This window comes from Schistocerca gregaria, chromosome 8, assembly GCF_023897955.1.
Source record: "Schistocerca gregaria isolate iqSchGreg1 chromosome 8, iqSchGreg1.2, whole genome shotgun sequence".
Classification (NCBI taxonomy): Eukaryota; Metazoa; Arthropoda; class Insecta; order Orthoptera; family Acrididae; genus Schistocerca; species Schistocerca gregaria.
The window spans coordinates 388,378,173-388,403,006 of record NC_064927.1 but is presented as its reverse complement, the minus strand read 5'-3'; the positions used below and the strand labels follow the sequence as shown (position 1 = coordinate 388,403,006).

At 39.7% G+C, this 24,834-nt stretch overlaps 1 protein-coding gene across 1 annotated transcript in view; it reads left to right on the top strand.

The window, feature by feature from the left end:
* The window catches only part of LOC126284073 (leucine-zipper-like transcriptional regulator 1), a 137,333-nt gene extending 117,351 nt beyond the window's left edge, over window positions 1–19,982 (top strand). Inside the window, exons 14-15 of the mRNA XM_049982702.1 lie at window positions 13,515–13,799; window positions 19,790–19,982. Of these exons, the coding sequence (XP_049838659.1) occupies window positions 13,515–13,799; window positions 19,790–19,924 (420 nt within the window). The 3' untranslated portion in view covers window positions 19,925–19,982. The remainder of the gene's footprint in view (window positions 1–13,514; window positions 13,800–19,789) is intronic.
* The last annotated feature ends 4,852 nt before the right edge of the window (window positions 19,983–24,834 follow it).

Sequence of the window (24,834 nt, the reverse complement as noted above, 5' to 3'; positions counted from 1 at the left end):
AGAGATCATAACAGAATGATATGTTATGTGATGAAAGGCCTTCATTTAGATGATTGTGCTGCTGTCCATAAACCATAGTTGCTCAAAACATGTTAATAGTATAGTAGTGTCCCGTGTTACAAGCTATACACTGCGTTAAACATAAATGTTAGAATTATTTCTTTCACTGGAAATAGTTATCTAGGGGCTGAAACAATCTTTGAGTTTCCAATAATGAGATCCAGGTTTTTCTTCATTTTAGACTGAAACAATTATTCTGTTTTTCATTCCACAGTTTATTTTGACATTTCCATCCAGAATCATGTTACAGAATAACATTAATTATTCATAAAGCATTTCCCAGAAAGAAGACACATTTTCATAGCAACTCATTCAAAGTACTGTATACAAACAAGTTGACTCAGAGACTAAACAAACTTTTGACACTCTGGCTCACCAAATTTACAAACTTGTTTGGGGTGCTTCGCATAAATGTAAATAATCGTATCACATGCTGGACATTCCATAGGACATAGCTTCTGAAGTTTTTTAGAAAGAGTAGATACAAATTATTTGAAGTGCATGTGTGTCTTTTTCTGATATTAAAATTTATAATTACAAAATAGGGGTATTTTTATTTTAATTTAACTTTGGTTTTTGTCATCAAACTTTATCAAGTGAATGGCTGTTTCGATATTTATTTACAATTGTATATTTTGTGTCTAGCTTTAAACATGTTATTTGTCACATTAATGTGGAAAACGTAAGCTACTCAAAAAGCTAGTACCTATAAAAACATTTTTAAAATGATAATATTGCCCTACTATTTATAATAAGGGCTCTTCTCTCTCTCTCTCTCTCTCTCTCTCTCTCTCTCTCTATGGGAAAAATATATTAAAAATAAAAGATTCGAAGACTTACGAAGTGGGAAAGCGCCGGTAGACAGGCACAATAAATAAAAAAAAACACACACACATACACACACACAGCATTTCTAGCTTTCATAACCGACAGTTGCTTCTTCAGGAAAGAGGGAAGGAGAGGGAAAGACGAAAGGATGTGGGTTTTAAGGGAGAGGGTAAGGAGTCATTCCAATCCCGGGAGCGGAAAGACTTACCTTATGGGGGGAAAAAGGACAGGTGTACACTCACGCGCACACACACACACATGCGCACATACACAGACACAAGCAGACATTTGTAAAGGCAAAGAGTTCGGGCAGAGATGTCAGTCGAGGCAGAAGTACAGAGGTAAAGAAGTTGTTGAAAGACAGGTGTGGTATGAGCGGCGGCAAATTGAAATTAGGGGAGATTGAGGCCTGGCGGATAACGAGAGGAGAGGATATACTGAAGGGCGAGTTCCCATCTCCGGAGTTCTGACAGGTTGGTGTTAGTGGGAAGTATCCAGATAACCCGGACGGTGTAACACTGTGCCAAGATGTGCTGACCGTGCACCAAGGCATGTTTAGCCACAGGGTGATCCTCATTACCAACAAACACTGTCTGTCTGTGTCCATTCATGCGAATGGACAGTTTGTTGCTGGTCATTCCCACATAGAAAGCGTCACAGTGTAGGCAGGTCAGTTGGTAAATCACGTGGGTGCTTTCACACGTGGCTCTGCCTTTGATCGTGTACACCTTCCGGGTTACAGGACTGGAGTAGGTGGTGGTGGGAGGGTGCATAGGACAGGTTTTACACCAGGGTCGGTTACAAGGGTAGGAGCCAGAGGGTAGGGAAGGTGGTTTGGGGATTTCATAGGGATGAACCAAGAGGTTATGAAGGTTAGGTGGACGGCGGAAAGACACTCTTGGTGGAGTGGGAAGGATTTCATGAAGGATGGATCTCATTTCGGGGCAGGATTTTAGGAAGTCATATCCCTGCTGGAGAGCCACATTCAGAGTCTGATCCAGTCCCGGGAAGTATCCTGTCACAAGTGTGGCACTTTTAGGGTTCTTCTGTGAGAAGTTCTGGGTTTGAGGGGATCAGGAAGTGGCTCTGGTTATTTGTTTCTGTACCAGGTCGGGAGGGTAGTTGCGGGATGCGAAAGCTGTTTTCAGGTTGTTGGTGTAATGGTTCAGGGATTCAGGACTGGAGCAGATTCGTTTGCCATGAAGGCCTAGCCTGTAGGGAAGAACCCGTTTGATGTGGAATGGGTGGCAGCTGTCATAATGGAGGTACTGTTGCTTGTTGGTGGGTTTGATGTGGACGGATGTGTGAAGCTGGCCATTGGACAGATGGAGGTCAACGTCAAGGAAAGTGGCATGGGATTTGGAGTAGGACCAGGTGAATCTGATGGAACCAAAGGAGTTGAGGTTGGAGAGGAAATTCAGGAGTTGTTCTTCACTGTGAGTCCAGGTCATGAAGATGTTGTCAATAAATCTGTACCAAACTTTGGGTTGGCAGGCCTGGGTAACCAAGAAGGCTTCCTCTAAGCGACCCATGAATAGGTTGGCGTACGAGGGGGCCATCCTGGTACCCATGGCTGTTCCATTTAATTGTTGGTATGTCTGGCCTTCAAAAGTGAAGAAGTTGTGGGTCAGGAGAGAAGCTGGCTAAGGTGACGAGGAAAGAGGTTTTACGTAGGGTGGCAGGTGATCGGCGTGAAAGGAAGTGCTCCATTGCAGCGAGGCCCTGGATGTGCGGGATAGTTGTGTATAGGGAAGTGGCATCAATGGTTACAAGGATGGTTTTGGGGGGTAACAGACTGGGTAAGGATTCCAGGCATTCGAGAAAGTGGTTGGTGTCTTTGATGAAGGTTGGGAGACTGCATGTAATGGGTTGAAGGTGTTGATCTACGTAGGCATAGATACGTTCTGTGGGGGCTTGGTAACCAGCTACAGTGGGGCGGCCGGGATGTTTGGGTTTGTGAATTTTAGGAAGTAGGAAGTAGGAAGAAGGTAGGAGTGCGAGGTGTCGGTGGGGTCAGGAGTTTGATGGAGTCAGGTGAAAGGTTTTGTAGGGGGCCTAAGGTTCTGAGGATTCCTTGAAGCTCTGCCTGGACAACAGGAATGGGATTACCTTGGCAATCTTTGTATGTAGAGTTATCTGAAAGCTGACGCAGTCCCTCAGCCACATACTCCCGACGATCAAGTACCACGGTCGTGGAACCCTTGTCAGCCGGAAGAATGATGATGGATCGGTCAGCCTTCAGATCACGGATAGCTTGGGCTTCAGCAGTGGTGGTGTTTGGAGTACGATTAAGGTTTCCTAAGAAGGATTGAGAGGCAAGGCTGGAAGTCAGAAATTCCTGGAAGGTTTGGAGAGGATGATTTTGAGGAAGAGGAGGTGGGTCCCGCTGTGATGGATGACGGAACTGTTCCAGGCAGGGTTCAATTTGGATAGTGTCTTGGGGAGTTGGATCATTAGGAGTAGGATTAGGATCATTTTTCCTCGTGGCAAAGTGATATTTCCAGCAGAGAGTACGAGTGTAGGACAGTAAATCTTTGTCGAGGGCTGTTTGGTTGAATCTGGGAGTGGAGCTGAAGGAGAGGCCTTTGAAAAGGACAGAGGTTTCGGATTGGAGAGAGGTTTGGAGGAAAGATTACCTACTGAATTGTGGTGATGTGGTTCCAGATAGTGTTGATGGGAATTTTGAGGTTTTGGAGGGAGTGGAGCTGGAAGTGGGAGATAGAGTAGATTGGAGAGACTGGGTTTGTGTGCAATGAGAGGAGGTTGAGGTTTGCTGGAAAGGTTGTGAAGGGTGATTGAGTTGCCTTTCTGGAGGTGGGAAACCAGGAGATTGGATAGTTTTTTGAGGTGGAGGGTGGCATGCTGTTATAATTATATATGTGCGTTGGTACATTGATAGAAACAGTAACAAACACAAACATACACACAAATTTCAAGCTTTCGCAATCCACGGTTGCTTCATCAGGAAAGAGGGAAGGAGAGGGAAAGACGAAAGGATGTGGGTTTTAAGGGAGAGGGTAAGGAGTCATTCCAATCCCAGGAGCGGAAAGACTTACCTTGGGGTAGAGGGTGGGGAAGGGACAGGTATACACTCGCGCATGTGCGCGCGCGTGCACACACACACACACACACACACACACACACACACACACACACACACACACACACACATCCGTGCGCACATAACAGACACAAGCAGACATGTGTAAAGGCAAAGAGTTTGGTTAGAGATGTCAATCGAGGCAGAAGTATTGCAGCAAAGGTGTTATTGAATGACAGGTGAGGTATGACCTGCAACAAACTGTTCATTTGCATGAACAGACACAGGCAGACAGTGTTTGTCGGTAATGAGGATCACCCTGTGGCTAAACATGGCTCGGTGCATGGCCAGCACATCTTGGCACAGTGCTACCCTGCCCAGGTTATCTGGATGCTTCCCACTGACACCAACCTATCAGAACTCCGGAGATGGGAACTTGCCCTTCATTATAATCTCTCTTTGCATTAGCCACCAGGCCTCAACCTCTGCTAATTTCAAGTTGCCGCCCCTCGTACATCACCTGTCATGCAACAACATCTTTGCCTCTGTACTTCCGCCTCGACTGAAATCTCTGCCCAACCTCTTTGCGTTTACATATGACTGCCTGTGTCTGTATATTTGCGGATGGATATGTGTGTGTGTGCGCGCGCGAGTGTATACCTGTCCTTTTTTTCCCCCCTAAGGTAAGTCTTTTCGCTCCTGGTATTGGAATGACTCCTTATCCTCTCCCTTAAAACCCACATCATTTCGACTTTCCCTCTCCTTCCCTCTTTCTTGATGAAGCAACCGTGGGTTGCGAAAGCTTGAAATTTGTGTTTATGTTTGTGTTTGTTATTGTTTCTATCAACGAACCAACGCTTTCATTTGGTAAGTTACAGAATCTTTGTTTTTAGATATATTTTTCCCACGTGGGATGTTTCCCTCTAGTATATATATAGCCTATAGCCCCCTCCCCCCTTTATTCCCCCCACCCCAATGCGTATAAACTACCAGCCACAATCTTACCAGTCCAAGTTATCTGCACATGGTCTTGCCCTGGCATAATATAATAGCCACCACGAGCAATGGAAATACAGAGACTGCAATGATAATGTGAACACATGGATGGAAGATGAACACCTGCACTTGCGTTTGATGCTAAAGTCTGCCCTTTTTTAAAGTCAGGAGCATGGAGACAGAAGTACGACCCTGACCTATGTTTCATTTCAACAGACAATAATGACCAAACCCCAGCACTCTCATGAAAAGTCCTCAATTTCCCATGTAGCCAACACTGACTGACCAATAATGATAGGAGGAGGAATGCAAATTCCTGTAATCACGTCTATCCATTTCGCAAGGTGGAATGTAAAGATAGTCACCTTCCTTACAGAACAACAAACACTTAGGTTGGACATCCCCTACCACCAGCAACTATAAAGATTTTTCGGCACCATAATGAGGACTGCCGAAAAGTTTATACCAAGAGATTACTGATAACAATAAATCCCTAGCTGGTCCTAAAACTGTGAGGAATTGTATCAAAACTTCTCGAAAGTGATCCAGAAATAGAAAATGGACTACTACACAGTGTAGATGCAGCAAGATGCCAAAAGTGGGAGGAAACATTAGAAAGCCTGAATTTTCTGACATTGTGTAGACAAGCATGGAGGTTAGTGAGGAAACTAGGAATCACGACTCCCACACAAAGGAGTAAGACAACAATCACTCCCAATGACATTGCTTCTCATCTAGTTGTAACATCCAGAGCACCAGAAGACAGAGCACCTGCATGAAATGAGAACTTCACTTATGATGCAGTCTCAAGAGTGCTAAAATATTTTGAGCCAGGAAAAGCTCCAAAATTTGACAGTATCCACACTGAATTTTTAATAAACTGTGGCAAATACAGAAAAGTATGGATGGCTTATTTCTTCAGATATTATGCTAACCAGAAAAATACCACAAGAATTAAGTCTCTAAGATAACTGCTACATTAAAATCCTGCAAGCCAGCTGGTAACCCCAATAGCTACAGGCCTATACCTGTGCTGTCTGTGACCCACCCCAAATGGTATTTGTTGTATATATTGTGGTACCTATGACAACCTTAAGTCAAATCCTGGGAAGATGCAGGTCTATGTCTTTGACCTGAGAAACTGGGGGGGGGGAATCAAATATTTATCTGGAGAGAGCAAGAACTACTACAAAACTCCAAAATACCTGGGAGTAGAGTTGGATTGTAGTCTCACATTGACATTATCAAGAAAAAGCTAAAGGTATCTGCCTGGAACATTATCATCTGTAAACTTTCTGGCACCACATGGGGCTCGCAGCCAATTATGCTCCATACATCTGCCCTGGCACTATGCTCTACAGCACCAATCTGGCGAAATTTCAAGCAGATGGTTTCGGTGTTGAATGAAACTGGACACATTATGACTGTCTGCTTAGACCAGCTCATCACCAAAATTTACCAGATTATGGCAACCTGACATAAGCAGAAGAGTCACAGAAATGAAAACAATCAGAAAATGGCTCCCAGACACTGCAATTCTTGGAACTTGCTGAACAGTGGTATGACAAAATTCATAAACCAGAATGGTTGGGAGAACATCAGAGAGGAACCTGCTGTGGGGTTTCATCGGCCATAGTGACACAGGAGATACTAAACTGATTGAAGACAGGGGTGTCATGATGCAAGACAAACCTCAGGAAGTGGGGCTTCACGACTGAAGATCAGTGCTGTGAATGTGGTGACTGCAGGACCCACACAATCTCCTGGTCCATGGAAATCTGCCCAATCCTTACACTACAGAAGATCTATATGCAGCAAGTGATAAGGCCATTAAAGCAGTGAAATTCTGGAGCTTACAGTTCATCTAATGGAAGATCATCAGTGGCTGTGAGAATTTTATCATTTTTACTATTTTGCATTATCTAATTCCTGGACATGTAAAATAAATAAGTGAAATTGTGTTGAGGCATGTTTTTGTTTTTCTTATTTTGGACTTGTATTATTAGTTCTCGCCAATGGTAAAATGAAAGTAGGGTCTGATAAAAACTTTTAATAAAGTAGCAAGTTCCACCAGTGTGATGAATGTTTAGAATTGGATCTTTGCTCCTGTTCACAAAGTTTGTTACTTATGCATCATGATTTAAAAAATGTAGGGTTGGTTTATTGGAAGGTCATACTTATAATTGCAGGCTATATTCCCAGTGAACATTTTTGGGATGAACTTAGAGTGCAAGTGTTATCTTTATTATTCTGGAACAGAGATCATATGTAGAATTTCCCTGGAACATTTTTGTGTTTAACAAATTATTTCTTGAGGAAAGCGCATAGAGTAAGTGGATCTCATAAGGACTAAATTGAACAAAAATGAAAATTTGTAATTTTTTAAGCAAATTAAGACATTTGTAACCAAATGATTGGTTCGAGGACTATAGTGCTTAGCTAGATATATTCTTATTCGGTGTTAATATCACCTTGGCATTCTGTTACTTGTAAAAGATTTAATAGATGTAGAAGGCCCCAGTGTTGAATGTGGACTCTGAACCGCAATGCAATACACATTTCATTTCCAGAGGTGAAAGAAGTGTTGAGTGACACAAAGAAATTATAGTACTGAATGAAAGCATTTTTTAGCTGGACATTTAAATTTGTAGTCTGACATGTACTCACTTATTTACCAAGCTGTTTTTTTAATAGACACTAAAGAAATTGCACATGATATCAAAAATCTAAACCTTTTTTGATTTACAAGTGATCCCTCCACATTTTGTTAATGGTTATGGCACTATAACTAAGAATAGAGGTGAAATTGTACAACTATTTGCAGATTTTTTAATGTTTGTAGCATTAAAAAGATGAATCAGACACAGTGGTTAATTATTAAGGAAAATGACACCATTGTGGAAGTAATGCCAGAAGAGGTGTATGAAGTAATTTAAGACGTGATGAAAGCAAAGCCATCTGGGAATGATTGGTGTTCCATTATAAATGATTACTCTGGAGACAATGTAATACTAAATGAGCTTAAAGAAATTATTTGCAGAATTTCAGTGGAGGAAGAATATACCATGAAGTTGGAGCAAAACTGTCACTCTTCTACTTAGCAAGAAAAGAGACACTTGCAAGACATAAAAAGGCAGTACACCTATCAGCATGAACTAAGAGCCCTTTAGAAGCAAAAATATTTTTAACATTTCTCCAAATGTTGATCATATCTAATTAAATTGTTGGTGACATATCTATAAGGTAATTGTATAGATAAAAGATACACTCACTAAGCAGTGGTAGGGGTAGAAAATACACAAAAGTTAAAGAAGTGTGCAAGCTTTTGGAGCCAGTTGCTCCTTCTTCTGGCTGAAGTATTGAAAGGGAAGGAAGTGGGAGGAGGGAAAAAGACTGGCAAGATTTAGGATATGTAAACAGTAACAGAAAAGTCGCCCAAAACACAAGGTCGGGGGAGACTTCTTTCTCATACCATCTGGTAACTCTGCAGCCACAACAATTGCACAGTGCATTTTTCAGCTCTTTCCATCCGATTGTAAGAGGCATGCTGTTATCTTGTGGGATATAATTTCTGGGCTATTTGTATATCGGGAGTCACATTTTATACATTATCAAGTTTCACCCACACAATCACAATACATCTCACATCAACCATATAAAGCCATTTTCACAGGCTTGTGTATGTAACCTTGTTTCAAGCTAATGACAAATGCAACCTGGGAACAACTGTTCTCGGAGCATCCAAACACGTATACGTCTGTCATGATGCTGTAGACAAAACCATGACACAACTGAAAATACATGGTGACACCCCTGTGTGTGGTGGGCACACCACTGCAGTGTGTCTGTCTCTGCTGCTGCAGCAAAGACAACTGCAACAGTTTTTGTGGTTCTAACAGATCATGGCACTTCAAAAACTAAAAATATCAGTAAGTTTCTCATGTGTTTATAATGTTTAGAGCAATTTTCATGTTTTCCGCATTATGTACATTAAACACCAATTGAAAATTACTTCTAAATTCAGTTTTTGGTTTTGGTCTGAGTTTTTATGCAGAAATATCAGAAAATTGCCTGCAGCTGCGGTGTTAAACGATCTCTGACAATCCTAGAAAATTCAGGCCCCTGAGCAAATTATTAAGCGTGTTCAAAGCTTTCATCCAGTCACTTGTCAACCAGTCTGGTTTGGAAATAGAAGACAGAAAAAGAAAAGCAATGTCTAAAATTTCTCATTCTACAAATTTATTGACACAGGAAGATCTAAGAGGTACCACTGTCTTATTGCACAAACTTTCAAATGTATGGCATAGAAGTGTGTCCCATATGCTGGAGAATAACTGAAACAATTAAAAGGTAGCAACGTGGTAACTTCAGCACCCTGGACAGATGCACTAGATTTCTCAGTTGAGGATCTGTGGCGTGAACAGCTCAATTGAGGTTGTCCCGCAGCTTCTTAATTGGTTTTAAGTCTGGGGAGTTTGGTGTCCAGGGAAGTACAGTAAACTTGTCCTGGTGCTCTTTGAATCATACATGTGCATGGGGAGCTGTGTGATACGTTGCATTGTTATACTGGTAGAAGCCATCATGATTAAAGAGAGACTGCATGTAGGCACTCACCAGATAGCAAAGATGCTGAGTTGCAGATAGCACAACAAGACGGTCACAATAAAGCTTCTGGAAAAGTAAGGACTTTGTGAAAAGTAGACAAGACACACACACACACACACACACACACACACACACACACACACAAGTGCATGTGTGTGGGGTGGGGGGTCTGTTTTTCACGAAGGCCTTACTGGCCAAAAGCTTTATTTGTGACAGTCTTTTTGTTGCGCCTAGCTGCGACTCAGCATCTCCGCTTTATGGTGAGTAGCAACTTTCCTTTTCATAATATTATTCTGGATTTTCCATTGTTTGAAACTGTGTATAGGGGTCTACATGATCTCCAAGGATGTATGCATACTTGTTTTGATCCACTGTGCCTTCCAGAATGACGGGATCACCCAGAGAAAGGCACAAAGACATTCCCCAGACCGAAATGCTCCCTTCTGGTTGCAGACTGTTTGCTTTCAGATGTTTCGTGTTGTACATGTCAATGGCCATCTGCGTGATCGAGCATAAAATGTGAATCATCTGAAAAGGCCACCTATCGTCACTCAGTAGGTGTCTAGTTGTGGTATCAGCGTGCAAATTCCAGCCTTTGCTATCCACGAACGGCAGTCATGGGTACATGAACCAGGTGTCTGACATGGAGACCCATACACAGCAATGTTTACTGCATGCTCGTTGAGGAGACAGTGTTGGTACATCCTTGGTTCATCTGGGTGGGCAGTTGGTCAACAGTTGTATGTTTAGAACTTGGACTGAAACTTGCACATCCCTAAAGCTATAGTTATCTGAACTGGATGGAGAGTCGCACAACCTAAAAAATCATCATGTGCATCTCACACACAGCCCGCTACCTGGGCAGAAGTCTTTGATGTGAGATACACACCTGACATGGTTAGGAGGACTCTACAGTTCTTAACCCTATGCTGCAAAGCCTAGATTGTCACACACCCTTCCAAGTCTCTGGTTCAAGCCTTCCACTTGACTTGGAACCTGCTGCCAGGATCAGTGCTGGGGACAATGCTGGAGACTCTTGAGCTTTGTTGAAACTCTGTGAGCATGAGGGCTATTCTCAACCTTCTCTGCCAGTTTTTAGAATGATCCAAGCATGACCTCAGAGTCCAGGCAATAGGCATATTTTGTTCCCTCAGGATGTTGCGTCCTGTTCCTTCAATGACTGCAAGAGCAGCCAATTCAACATGTTGAATGACGTCCCAGGCATATGCACTGAGTGCACCTTCCCATCCCTTGCTGTCATTTCCAGAGGGGGGCACCCTTATTTGTGGTATATTTGTACCGCTAACAATTAATAGACCCCCCCCCCCCCTTTTTCCTTTTGTATTGCCTTCTTTTGACACATTTTTCAACAGGTGAAGTGAGTTATTGACTCAGACTCGAACTTGCTGGTTAGGGGGATTGGTGTAACAGCCTCAATTACCCCTGGTCTTTGTCACCTTGTACAGCGTGCCTAGCTCTAACACTGACATGTCACTCAAAGCCAAGTGGACAAGTAGTGATAGATCCTCTATATCCTGTAGAGGAGACAGGATCCACAGGAGAGAATCATACTTAAGGTACCTTATTGTCTCTGGTACAGACTCAACACACTGGTTCGCAAAAGCATCCAGTCACTTGAGAGTAGTCAGAATTGTTCCTAGCTGCTTATGAAGGCCAGCTAACCCATCTCTTGCCCAAGAACAGTGGAGCTTGTCAATTGTGCATTGAGGCTGGTGCAGTATTTTATGGAACATTTCACTAAGCTTGCTGATCCTCTTTTAATGTATTGGTAACATATGCTTGAAGTATATATGTTTGCCTTTAGGAACCAATGAAATTAACAGCCAAAAAGTGATATATATTATGACAACAGAAAAGCTTGGGCTAAATTTTCTATATAAAAACTTGAAAATAGCATTAATTTGTGATAGGTGGAGACAACATATTACCATTTTCAAAGAGAAAACAAGAACTAACACAATGTTAGTTGCAATATATGCTACAGTAACTATATATGATAAATGCCGATTTATTACAAAGTAAGTTTTGCACAACACTCATAACTTGAAAATTCTCAAAAATATACATTTACTCAAGTAGATGTGTACTGTAACTTGGATGAGTTTTTTTTAGTGAGGATACCATTGATAAAACTGTATAAAGCAGAAATAATAGCAAGTGTCCGAAGATATCGAAAAAAAAGTCTTCCTTCATGTGAATATATGATGATGAAGTTGTGGAACAATTGTTTTTGAATGAGTTTGCTGTTGCCAAAAGTTTCTTAAAAATGCTAATTATGTTTACATTCGGCAAGTTAATAGTAATTCATTGTGACACTTAAAAAATTCAAACCTACAGAATATATCATGATATACATGAGGCTTGACACAATCAAAGAAAGTTTACATGAAAACAACATGAACAGTAAAAATTAGAATCTGGAAATTCATATAGACCTATCTGGTGCATGTTATCACAGACAAATGAATATTCAGAATGTGGGTTATCTATGTAAATAACACGAAATGCATGGATCTTTTTTAGATGAATTTGTGACATGTTGTACACTAGTGTGCTGAAAATAAAAACTGCAGTGTCAGTTTCTCAGTCAAAATCGTGGAAATATGGTGCACAAACACAGCCTGTCTTCTGCTGTCTAAAAATGGAAGTCATGGATGTGGAGTCCATATTTGTAGAGTTCTGGAAAACATTTGGTATTGCATGTTATTTACAAAGATCTGAGAACCAAGGAATTGGTTCTCAGTTATGACTTGATTGAACACTTTTAGAATGATAGAAACCAGTATGTTGCCCAGAATGGTGATTGTCCATCAGAGACAAAGTTGGAAGTCTTGTTCTCCATACAGATCAATAAATTGTCAGGCAGGGTGATTGGCAATCTAAGGCAGCTTGCTGGTGACTCTTACTAATGGAAATACATCATCAATGAATGGCTATAGTGGGTTTAAATGACTTGGGCTGAATTTCTGTTTGAGACATTAAATGGCTTTTTTTTTTTTTTTTTTTTAAAAAAATTGGGGTAACCTGAGTTGATGCAAATGAGTGACGGAAATGTTCTTGTGGTATTCAAATCTGGTACACTGTTTGACTCAGTCATGTTGATTAAATATCTATTGTAGGCACGACATTGTTTAACAGCATAAAATACAGCTAGTGCACATAATCAGTTTAAGGTAACATGAACTGCCAGGTTCAGTGTATTGGAAGAATCTGGGAAAGTACAGCACTTCTATAACATAAACATCTATAAAATACTCTCTATAGAATGTTTGGAAGATTCATTTTTGAATACTGCTGTTGTGTTGAAGATCCTCAGCAGTTTAGAGTAAAGGTAGACATTAAAGAAATCCTGAGAAAAGTTGCTAGATTTATTCCTGATCAACTTTATCAGTACAAGAGCATCACTGGAATGGTCTGCAAACTGCAGTGAAAATCTTCGGAAGGAAGGTGGTGCTGTTTTAATTAAACACTGTTGAGGAATTTCAGGGAATCAGCATATTTGTCAGACTGCAGAACACTTCTACAGCCTGTAATGTACGTCTCATATAACGGCTGCCTGGATGAGATGAGAGAGATTGGGGCTTGTACAGAGATATACTAGCAATCTTTATCCTGTGCCCCATTTAGAAGTGGGACATGATAAGCAGTGACTCATTATGCACAAAGTACTCTCCACCATGCACTGAGTAGTGGCTTATGGAATAAAGGTGTAGGTGTATTATGTTTTATAGTGCATAAACTATGTGACAATATATTGTCTAGGCAAACCAAGCAACAAGCAATATTCAAAACCTTCAAAAATTCCAAAAGAAAGTGAAACAGTTTTTAGGGAAACTCAGAGGAAAAAGATTTATTTGATGTGCTTGATGAATGTGATTTGAACTTTCAGTAGAGAAAAAAACTGTTACCTTTTTTCTTTTTTGTATTCTTCAGATTTCATAGATTCACTTCACTTCTTTTACAGATTCAAATTGGTGATATCATCCCATCGCGGCAATCATTTGATTCACTTCTACGATACATATACTATGCTGATGTTAATATGCCACCAGAGGACTCCTTGTATTTATTCAGTGCGCCTTACTTTTATGGGTTCACCAACAGTCGACTTCAGGCATTTTGCAAGCAGAACTTGGAAATGAATATCACATTTGAAAATGTTATTCAAATTCTTGAAGCTGCTGATAGAATGCAAGCTACGGACATGAAAAAATATGCCCTCAGCCTTATTGTGCATCACTTTGCAAAGGTAAACAATTCTTTAAAAATAGGTTGGAATGATTTCATTAGAAGTATATTCATTTCATGGCAGAAAAGAGAAAAACTAATTTTGTTATACTTTTTTTTAGCATACTATGAGAATTTAGTTTTTAATTCTTTTATTATGCTTAGAAACTAATTACACAACATCAGTAGATACATTTTGGTAATAGAATGTGGTGATGCGTTATTAGTGAATGGCCTACAAGGGGAGAAATGTATTACTCCTATTTACATCGGTTCCATTATGTCTCTAAGAATAATCAGAAATCTGATTAATCTATGATGATGTCTTGATTGGTTTCCTCTCTCCATTTGTTATCATTAACATTAAATCCAAATACTTCATCAATTTTTCAACAAAATAAAAGGTACCAGTATCGGTTTCATACGATATAATAGTAGTAATAATTCTGTATGCCATCTTGCTTTCATCAATGAAAACAAGTTACTTTCTCTTCAGTCATGTCCAATAATACAGACATTAAAAAGCTTATTGTGATTACATGACAACTAGTACCCCTATCAAATAATGGCCCGGCATTTATAATGACAATGGAAGGCTGTTCAATACATCACAGCATCCATTTGTTTTCTTTATAAAAGTAATTGTAATTTATTGATTCAGATTTCCATCAGAGTTGCAAACAATATATTAGTGAGCTTCAAACGTTTTTGTTCATTCTCAAACCATTACCTGCATCATAAAGTGAAATGGTTGTGCAATAAATATTTTATGACATACCTGCATTTGTAAGGTTTTGCTATAGTATAATACATCACAACTATATAACAAATATTACTTGGCTGTATTACAATTGTCTTGATACATTTGAAATTCAAGAGCATTTTTAGTTGTTTGTACATAAAAATTTGTCAGGCACCTTCAGTTATTGGGCATCCACATGCACACTCTCAGAGAGTAGGTGCCATACTGGTGAAGGTCATGAACATCACTGCATTATTTTATAAATTGCTATTATGTCATAAGATGACAGCTTTACTGAATCGTGAATCAATTTTTTAAAAAGGACAAAAAATTGTTGTATTCAAATTCAGACTATCCATTCAGTACAGTGATGACTCCTTTTTCATCTGTTCATATATTTTCCATTCTTAAAGTATGTCTACTTCATTCCTTCCAGTGCCACATGTAAAATTTTCATGGCACTCTCAATACCATCCTCTGTTTTCTTTCTTTCTTTCTTTCTTTCTTTCTTTTTTTTCCCCCTTCACAAATGATGGCCATAAGGAGTCCTGTTGTTGGGGCTGATATGTTCCTTGTACCTAGTTATAAAATTCTCACCAGTTTGGCATGTATAAAAAAAATCACATTCCACAGTGTAATATCTGTACAGCAGATGCTTAATACTTTCATTTAATTTACAATTTTGTGTCTTAGTTTAAACCTTAATTGACCTGCTGTTTGTTATTTTGTACTGTTCAGGGAAAGTGTGCACTAACTTTTCCCCACACAGCCATTATATTTCAAAGTAATAAACTTTTTTCATCTTCACACTTTTTCTTTTCTTCTTCCTTTTTTTTTTTTTTTTTTTTTTTTTTTTTTTTTTTTTTTTTTTTTTAAAGTATCTGTGTAACTAATTTTTCCTTAAAGCCATTAGCTACTGCTACTTGTTTTAGGATGCATAGCTCCTGCCGTATTTGAGTTTGGCAGCTTACATAGCTGAGCTACCATAGCAAAGAAATACATCTTTTTATGTTGCAGTAGGGGGTTGCAGTCATCCCTTATGATTGCATATGAGTATGTTAGTTTATGATAAATCGAAAATTCCAACTTATTTTTGGCCCCTGATATTTTTGAATCTAAGAAGTCTTTTGGGCTCTTTTTCTTAAATGTATTTAATATGGTGATACTACTGGTTAAAAGTCATGTTCAGGGCATGCATGTCATCCTCCCTACCCTATATTACAGTAAATCTATGTAGCATTTGTACATAACTATCTTCTGTGTCAACAGTGGATTATTCTGAAACTATTGTGTATGTATTGTTGATAGATATGTCCACTGATAACCCTGAGAGGTGAGAGGCAATTGCCCATTGCCAGACCATGTTTCTGTTGGTACACTTTCTCTTCAAATTCAAAGTAATTAAAGCTCAGACTAAATTCCTTAGCTCAAGTAATTCTATTAGTCTCCCCTTTCCCATGGTGCTATTGCATATTAAATTTCTTATTACTGTTATAGTTTTGTCTGTTGGTACATTACAAGGGTGAATCAAATATAAATGGGATTTTCGTTCCCGAGCACTTCTAGTATTGTTGGGTGACGCCGGTAGGAGTAGGCCTTATATACAAAGCTTTGTCAATCATGCTCATGAAGTTGGAGCAACAGGTGCACCACTCCACACCACTGCGCAACATATAATTATAAAATTTCTTGCTTGTAAAAGAATGCAATGGAAATTTTCCAGAGACTGGCTGCACAGTTCAGGGATCAAACACTGTCAAGGATACACGTGCTTGCCTAGCATAAAGAGTTCAAGGCAGGAAGAGAACTTCTGAAAAAACACCAACAACAGTCACTGTCCTCAGACCAGATGATGACATTTATGCAATTTGAGACATTCTTGAAGGCAATCAGCAGGCAAGAGTATCAGAATTTGCACAATGTGTCAGAATACATTATGGGCACTGTCAAGCAATCATCACAAATGACCTACAGTTTTCTAAAGTGTGTCCCATATGGGTCGTTCGCCTTTTCTTTGAAAATTAGAAGTTGAGATGTTCAGAGATCTGTCAGTGACATGTAGCAGGGTGTGAGAAAGAAGGTGATGCATTTTTGAGTCAGATCATATCCTGTGTCAAAACTTTGCTCAGCCACTACACTCCCAAATCCAAAAAGGCTGTGAGTAGTGGCAGAGAAAAAGGGAGGGAGCCACAGTGAAAACTGAGACCTGACTGTCACCTGGCAATATTCTTTCGACCGGTGAGGCATTTTGCTCATAGATTTTTTGGATGAGCAACGCACAATCGATGCTGTGTACTACTGCAAGCTGTTGAAGAAGGTGAGAAATGGGCATTGCTGCAAAAGACAAGACAAACCAACTCAACAGGTCTTCGTTCTCCATGACAGCACCAGGCCCTATACTGCAGCTCTAAGTGCCTCCAGACTACAGGAAACACAATGGACTCAACTTTGTCATCCTTCTTACAGCCCAGACCTATTTTCCTGTGATTTCCAGTTGTTTGGACCACTTAAAAACGCTCTAGGAGGATGTCTATTTGAAGATGATGAGGGTGTGGAGGAATTGGTGTGCAACTGGCTCCTGATGCAACCAGCTTCATCCTACTATGCTGTGATAAAAAAAAAAAAAAACTTTCTTCTTACATATTTCTGAAGTGGGGAACCACGTGGAAAAAATATTGTAGCTGCCTTTTGTCTTTCAATAAATCGTTTTGTAGAACAAAATCCTGTATATATTTGATTCACCCTGGTAGTATATAAGCTTACTGTGTCAGCTGGCACTAGTAGCATGTCATCAATGACCAGCCAATCTTAAGCTTCATTCACAAAAGCTACACTGCTTGGTACATTATGCTTAACTGGCAATCTGAATGAATTAAAAGAAGAGAAAGCAATAACAGTAAGAGCTGACAGAAGCAGTACTCTGGTTGTAGTTACAGAAGATGATTACAGTACAAAAGTACTACAGTTTTTTTTGTAGTGAATGATGCTGTAGAAGTTGACAGAGACACAATGAAATCATTTCAAGGTATCCTTAAGAAAAAGATTGAGAGTATGGTATTTTTGTTACTTGAATCCCAAACTCCAGTGAGTCAGTGCCTTAATAAAACTGCACAGAGAGAGCAAAGGTATATGTGTTGTTATTGATGGATAGAGGTTCAAATGACAGATTGAAATAGGTTTTCATTTTAAAAAACTGTCAAGTTTGTGGATAATTTTGATATTTGTGAAGTGTATTTGGAACAAATACAACAGTACTCATTGGTTACTGGGAACTCGACTAAAAGACAAAATAAACCTGCAGTGGATTGGTAGATCGTACATACCCACACAAAAAACAACAAAATTGTGCCTTATGTAGTGAGAACTATCATACATGAATTGTTTTTCTGAAACCATGATAGAACATTTGAGAAGTTCAGCAATGGAGTAGAAAGGAGATATCAAAATTCTAGAGGGAAGAAGCATAGGTTTTCTTTAGCAGCGTCCTCATATAGAAAATGCCATCACTGAATCTGAATCTGAACTACGTAAGGGGTGTAATATGTTGAGTGTTTAGGAAGAACAGCTGTGTATGGCCCATTGAAAGGTCAGAATAGGAAGGTGCTATGTGAGTACCCATAGCAGTTTTATGCATTTATTTTGCCTCCAAGGTAGAAATAACTGTGGTCAGAATGTGCTTAGCCAAAAAGATTAGGAATGGCTTGTGCATCAAAAGGATTCTGCAGAAGGTAGTGTTTCATGTCAATAAGACCATGAATATTGGGGATATTGGTGTACCCGGAGGTAGCATCCACTGTGACAGGCTGGGGTAAGTAGTGAAACTGAAACTCACATTAGCAGAGACGTGACTCATGTCTGGACTGTGGTAAGCAGTGTTGCAGAAAGTTGTTAGGAAATGCTGTGTACCAAGGCCAAGGTTCTTTGAGTGTGAATATTGTGACTTGCCATGATGGGATGATTGATAGAAAGACCAGTGGAGTCAGATTTATGGAGCTCTGAGACCACATAAAAGGTTGTTGTACATGGGGCTTACCAATGTCAGGAGGAAGATGGTGACAGGTTCTGTGATGGGCCAAATACTTTAATTAGCTGTTTGAAGGTCATATACTTCAGGGACAGTGTCATAGCCATAATGTATATAAGCAAAGGTGTTGAAAAGCGGTGACAATCAGCTACGTAATAACTACGATTGATGACAAGAAGAAGAATAAGTTCAGAATCTGTTTGTGGGTCATTAACAGCCCTTTGTTCCATAACTGTGACACTCATTGGAAAAACATTTGGAAATGAAGGCTGACAACAGGTTGAAAGTGCAAAATTTCTGTAATGGTAACAAGGTGTGAAAAGGGTAGAGGGGAACAGAAGGTTTTTGCAATTTGTTAGGATAAGGATCAGTGTGTGCTTCAGATCAGTTGTGGTCAGTTGGTGCTGATGAAATGCTTCCACTGAAGGAAATTAGTACAAAAAAACTGGTCCATAAAATGTGTTCTATGGTCAAATGACTCCCTGTTGTTTTCAAATTCATTCCTTCTTCCTGTCATCTCTTCCCCACTCTCATCTCCCAACCTGTATATCTGCAGCCCTCTGCCAATGCACCTGCCCATAGTTCCCCACTCCTTTCTTTTTTTGTTCCCTTTTTTTCCAACCTCCCTGCCTCACAACCTCCTGACACTGCACTGGTTGGCAGTCTAATCTGCGCACACTCCACCAGACAGCACTCGTCTCTCTCTCCACCTGTACACTATCCTATTATCCCTTCCCCTTACTCTTCCCCCACCACCTCCAGATTGCTGCTTGCATCCCACGTGATGCTGCATTCTGGTCCGAGATGCTGGAGTTGGTGATCATGTGCGTGTGAGGTGTGCTTGCTTGCTTGGGTGTGTGTGTGTGTGTGTGTGTGTGTGTGTGTGTGTGTGTGTGTGTGTTTGCCGATGAAGGCTGTGGCCAAAAGCTATATGTGAGTGTCTTTTAATTTCTATGTTGTTGACATTCCTACCTGGAGTTTCCACTGTTTGAAATACATGTATAATATTTGTATGTTGAACTTTTCTGAAATCCATGCAGTTTAATTTATGGCTCTATCAGCATTTGGAAAAAAATCCAAAAATTGTTAGGTTTAATCTGACTAACTACTAAGAATCTAAGTGTAGCAGCTTATATCTAGTATAACAATCTGATGTGAACTTGTCATTAGCTATTAAATTCTATAGATGATTAGAAATTTTAGTTTTGACATATTTTCCTGTTGACATACTCCATAATTCTTACAGGTTGCAAGATTACCAAAGATGCGGTCTCTTGGTCGGGAATTGCTTCTTGATATTCTGGAAGCCCTTGCTGATGACATGAGTGATTCTAAGCTTTGCCAGGATATGACAAGTGTTAGTCTCAACAGTGACACTTGACTGTATGATTAATTATTTCTTTCTGTGAAATAAAGTTTGAAGAAACTGTCACATCATTTTCCCTTGCTTTTTTACTTAAATATTACAGTGAGAGAATTTAGTTCGGCACAATAACATACTTGAAATTTTTAGTGGGGATTTTGCTTACAGAAATGTTACTACAGTTGAAATAAGGTAAATAAAACATGAATTGTTCAACCTGGCTAAAATCCTACACCTAAAACAGCAGGTGATGGTTTTGGATGATAACAGCAAAGCAGGTGAGGGGTAGAGTCTTGACTAGGGCACTTGTGGCAGTTTCTGGTGACTATAGGAAGCCGTGTGGTGCTGGTGTGCAAGACTCACATGTCGCCTTCATCATTGGACTTACTTGGAGGTGTTTTGCCGATCTTCTTTTCAGGATAGCTGGCTGTGTCGATCTCCCCAACTTCTTCTCCGAAAAATATAATGCTGTTTGGAGGAATTTTCTCAGCTCTCAAAATGTTTCTGTACACTTAAGATACTTTTAAATCAATGCCACTATATTTTCACTTCCACAAACAGAACACCACATAATAGTTTTTGCATAAACAAACAATATTTCGTAAGCCCAATGACTCGCAGGCCGTCAGAACTATTAAGTATTTTACAATAAATTCAGTTCCAGAAATCTCCCATAGTTCTGGCAAGCCCACCCTCAGAATCTCAAGAGAGTAAGTAAGTAAGTAAGTGAGTGAGTGTCTTTCTTTTCTTGTAACATAATTCAACTATTCACAAATTCACAATAATGACTGATGTAGCACCGTCACAGAGTAAGACGTGCTTGCTCCTTGTGCTGGGCATATATCTCCTGTGGTGAGTGTGGCAACCACTTGCCCATGTCAATCAACTGTCCACATTGTAGCATTCTCCTGATACACATCCACCCTATGCACACAGAAAACCGACACGAGGTAGACACTCTCCCGTCTCTCACACTCGTACGTAAAATATCGGGTGTTCGAGACAGTGGAAAGCCGAGAGTCTCTATAACTGGTGTCAAAATTTTTGATGCACTACACATTGTACTCCATGGAGTCACCATGGGATTTGTCCTTGGCCCACTGCTGTTTCTCTGTATATACACAAACACACAAGAGGTGTGTGAGGAAAGTAATGAGACTGATTTGTTACCTACCAAAGTTGTTAATTTTTTTAAACAATCATATTGTCTTTTTCAAAGTAGTTTCCTTCAGTAGTGTTACACCACTGAAGTCATTTCCAGTCTTGGTAGCAGCGCAGAAAGGCTTCAATTGGTAGGGCCTTTAACATGATGGTCACATTCTTTTGAATGTTCTCCAGAGTTCCAAAATGGCTTCCTTTAATGACATTTTTCAATTTTAAGAAAAGAAAGTCACATGACCTCAGACCAGCTGATTACGAGGACTGTGTAAGTACAGGAATGCCTTTTCAGTGCAAAAATTCGGTGATTGAAGTGGCCGTGTGACATGGGGCATTGTCACGATGCAGCATCCACCTGGCTGTAATCTCTGGTCTCACTTGATTCACCCTTTCCCTGGGCCTTTCTTTATAAAACACTTGGTTGACAGTTTGTCTTGGAGGAACAAATTCTTTATGCACAATACCCTATTGTCAAAAAAGCATTGTTTTGATCTGATTTTGTTCATTTAGCTTTTTTCAGACAAAGAGATGTCTCAGTGTGCTTCTCTTCACTTTGCTGCTTTGTCTTGGGATCATACTAAAAAATTCAGGATTCATCACATGTAATCACATGACTGAACCATTTGTAGTCATTGGCAATCCTCTCAAGAAGACAAATGCATACATTTCTTCAGTTACCCTCTGCTCAGTTGTGAGACTTGTCAGCCCCATTTTGACACAAATCTTTCACATGTTTGAAACTTTTGTCAAAATTTTATGTATGATGAAAGCGTTTCAGGTTAACAGTTTGCCTGTCATTGTTATTGTTAAACATTGGTCTTTTCTCATAGGAGCACAAACAAGTTGGATGTTTTTGTTGGTTTTTGAAGCTGAAGGTCTCCCTGTACAGCCTTCCAAAACTGATTTGCGCCAGTGAAAAACTTGTGCTCTTGATGAGCAATGTTCCCCATTGGCCTGTTTCAACTTTTCAAAGGTCTCACTCATGGATCCCCCAAATTTAACACAAAACTTGACCGAACGAGATAGTGCAGTGGTTAGCACACTGGACTTACATTCAGGAGCATGGCAATTTAAACCCGCATCTGGCCATCCTGATTTAGATTTTGCGTGGTTTCCCTAAATCGCTACAGGCAATGCCAAGGATGGTTCCTTTGAAATGGCACAACCGACTTCCTTCCTCATCCTTCCCTAATCCCATTTCACCAATGTCCTCGCTGTTTGGTCCCCTCCCCCCAGATCAACAAACCAACCACAAAACTTGATGGCATAGTGTCGTTCTAAACTATGCTGTTCCATTTTTATAGCACACTACAAAAATACAGCTTCACTAATGACAGATTTAAGAATCACATGAGGGCTGTACGGAGATGGTTCTTGGACTGAGCATCTAAAAGGGATGAACATGCTGGTCTAGACAAGCAGAACAACACAATGTTGCCAGATCAATCACAGTGTTGCCATTCTTATTACTTTTCTCACACATCTCTTAAATATCTTATCTTTGTCAAACAAAACTTTGAAGGTCACCTTTTTTTCTGATGTTAATAGCGTTGTGACAAACAACAAACAGTCCACCGACAGTTTACCGATCTAGATGCTCTAAGCAGTAGCAGAACTATTCTGGTATTTTGTGTGTAAAATCCCACATGTTAGCTTATTTTGTATGATATTCCACTTGAGTCGCTAGTTTGTCACAGTTACGTTGGCAAGATGATTGCTTTCAGGTAGTGGTTTCCAAGAAGGTTTCTTGAATTCTGATGTGATGCACATTTATCTCTGATTTGATATTGATACTGATGTATACAATCATAATTGAGGGACACAGGGCCTCTAAAATATAGTATGTTTTTACCAGAGACATTGGGTACTTATTTTCTAACCAACCAACCTGTTTCTACATTCAGAATTTCATTCAAAGGTTGTGCATGTACCATTAACGCAGGTTACTTTTTGGTACGGACACAAACCAAGCAGCAACAATCAACAGGATGGTTCGCACTAGCACAAGATTACGTGTGCATGTAACTCAGCCAGCGACAACTGCAGAGAGTTCTTTTCTGAAGAGACATTGAATGTTTCATGCTTTTTCAGTTAAATTATAAAAATCAGTATACAGTACAAGTATTAACTGATAGGTGAATAAGTTACAGTTTCACACAGATGGATTATGGAATATGTACATAAATAAAATAAATGTATGCAAATAAAAATAAATATGTTTAAAATGTATGAAATGGGTGTGTCAATCTGATGTAGCACAAATTTCAACATACAGTGCAATATCGCTACACAGTGATGGGTAGCCCTGTTATGGAAAAGTATCATTTTGAGAATTATAAATGCTGACTGTTATATTTTGCAGAGAGAATTTCCTGAATAAACAATGGGAAACGTTAACCCAGGGCGCATAGTAGATGTGAAATTTATTCCTTCTTAAAAACTATTTTCACAACAAACAGGTCAGGGGCAATTACAGTGGAAGGGGAAGAAGAGGAAGGGGCCTAACATTTAAGATCAAAGTATCTTGGGCTAGGAAGAGAGAGCTTTATTTAGTGCAGAGAACTAACTTTAATCAATAATTAAAAGCATTCTACTAACTGTATCAAAAAAATTCCTTAGCATATTATCAAGGAAGCAGAATCCATGTTCTATGGACAAAAAAAATCCAAGATCAAAGCAAAGGCAGTTTTAGGGTATTATCAGGCATATTACAAATAAATTTGGTAAGCCGAGTGATATTAAACTCCTTGACGACATCAGCAGTGAGGAAAATGATGCCGAATTAAAGTCATTGGCCATTAAATTCATTTATTTATTTATTTCTAACAGTAGCTGAAAACACAAGGAGAAAAAACTGGCCACTGAAAGCAGATCAATAAGACTTTCTTGGACAGAAATCAAATATTCCACCACCAGACATCAGTTTTTCCAAATGATCTCTTGAGAAATTATAAAAATCAGTAGGTTTTTGAAAGTCGGGGTGGCAGCAGAAAGGGCATCCGGCCACCCCTTAAAACCAACCTTGCCAAATTTGTTCCCAACCGTGTCGACCCTGTGACACCGTGGGACAAGGCACCAGCAAAAGAAAGAAGAAAGAAAGTAGGTTTTTGATAGTAATACCTGTTCTGGTTACAATGTGAATATCTCCCATAGCATAAAACTATACCTACCAATCTGTATCCAAGGCGCAGCGCACATTTCAAGCAGCCGTTCGACTGGATGGTGGCGTATCTGGGCACAATCACACTTGGTTAACAAGAAATGTGAGTCACCTGATTAGGCAAAACTGTTCTACTGATCCATAGTCCAACCTCAATGATCCCATGTCCGTTGACATCATAATTGAGGATTTTACTTGTCACCTTGGGATTATGTAGCAGACATCTGCTGCAGAGCTCCTTGTTCACCAATGTGCACTGTAGTTCATACTCTGAAATGTTTATGCTGAAATGTAGCATGTTTAAGCCAACCATTTAACATGCTACAGCGAACCATAATTATTATCATAAATACAGAATCATGATCACAACTTAAATGTACATGTATTTGTCAGCTTTTCTATATCGTAAAAAAATCCATATCTTTACTACCCCAGTTACAATTTGTCCAACCCTGAACAATGCTTTCACTTAAAGTTGGTTCAGGAGTTGTCATGGTTTGAAGACATTGTACATTCATTACTATACAAAACTACATGTGTCAAAATTGGAGGCAGCTTTGCAGACCTATTACTCCTGATTCAGAGAAAGTAAATGGTTTATCTTAAATTT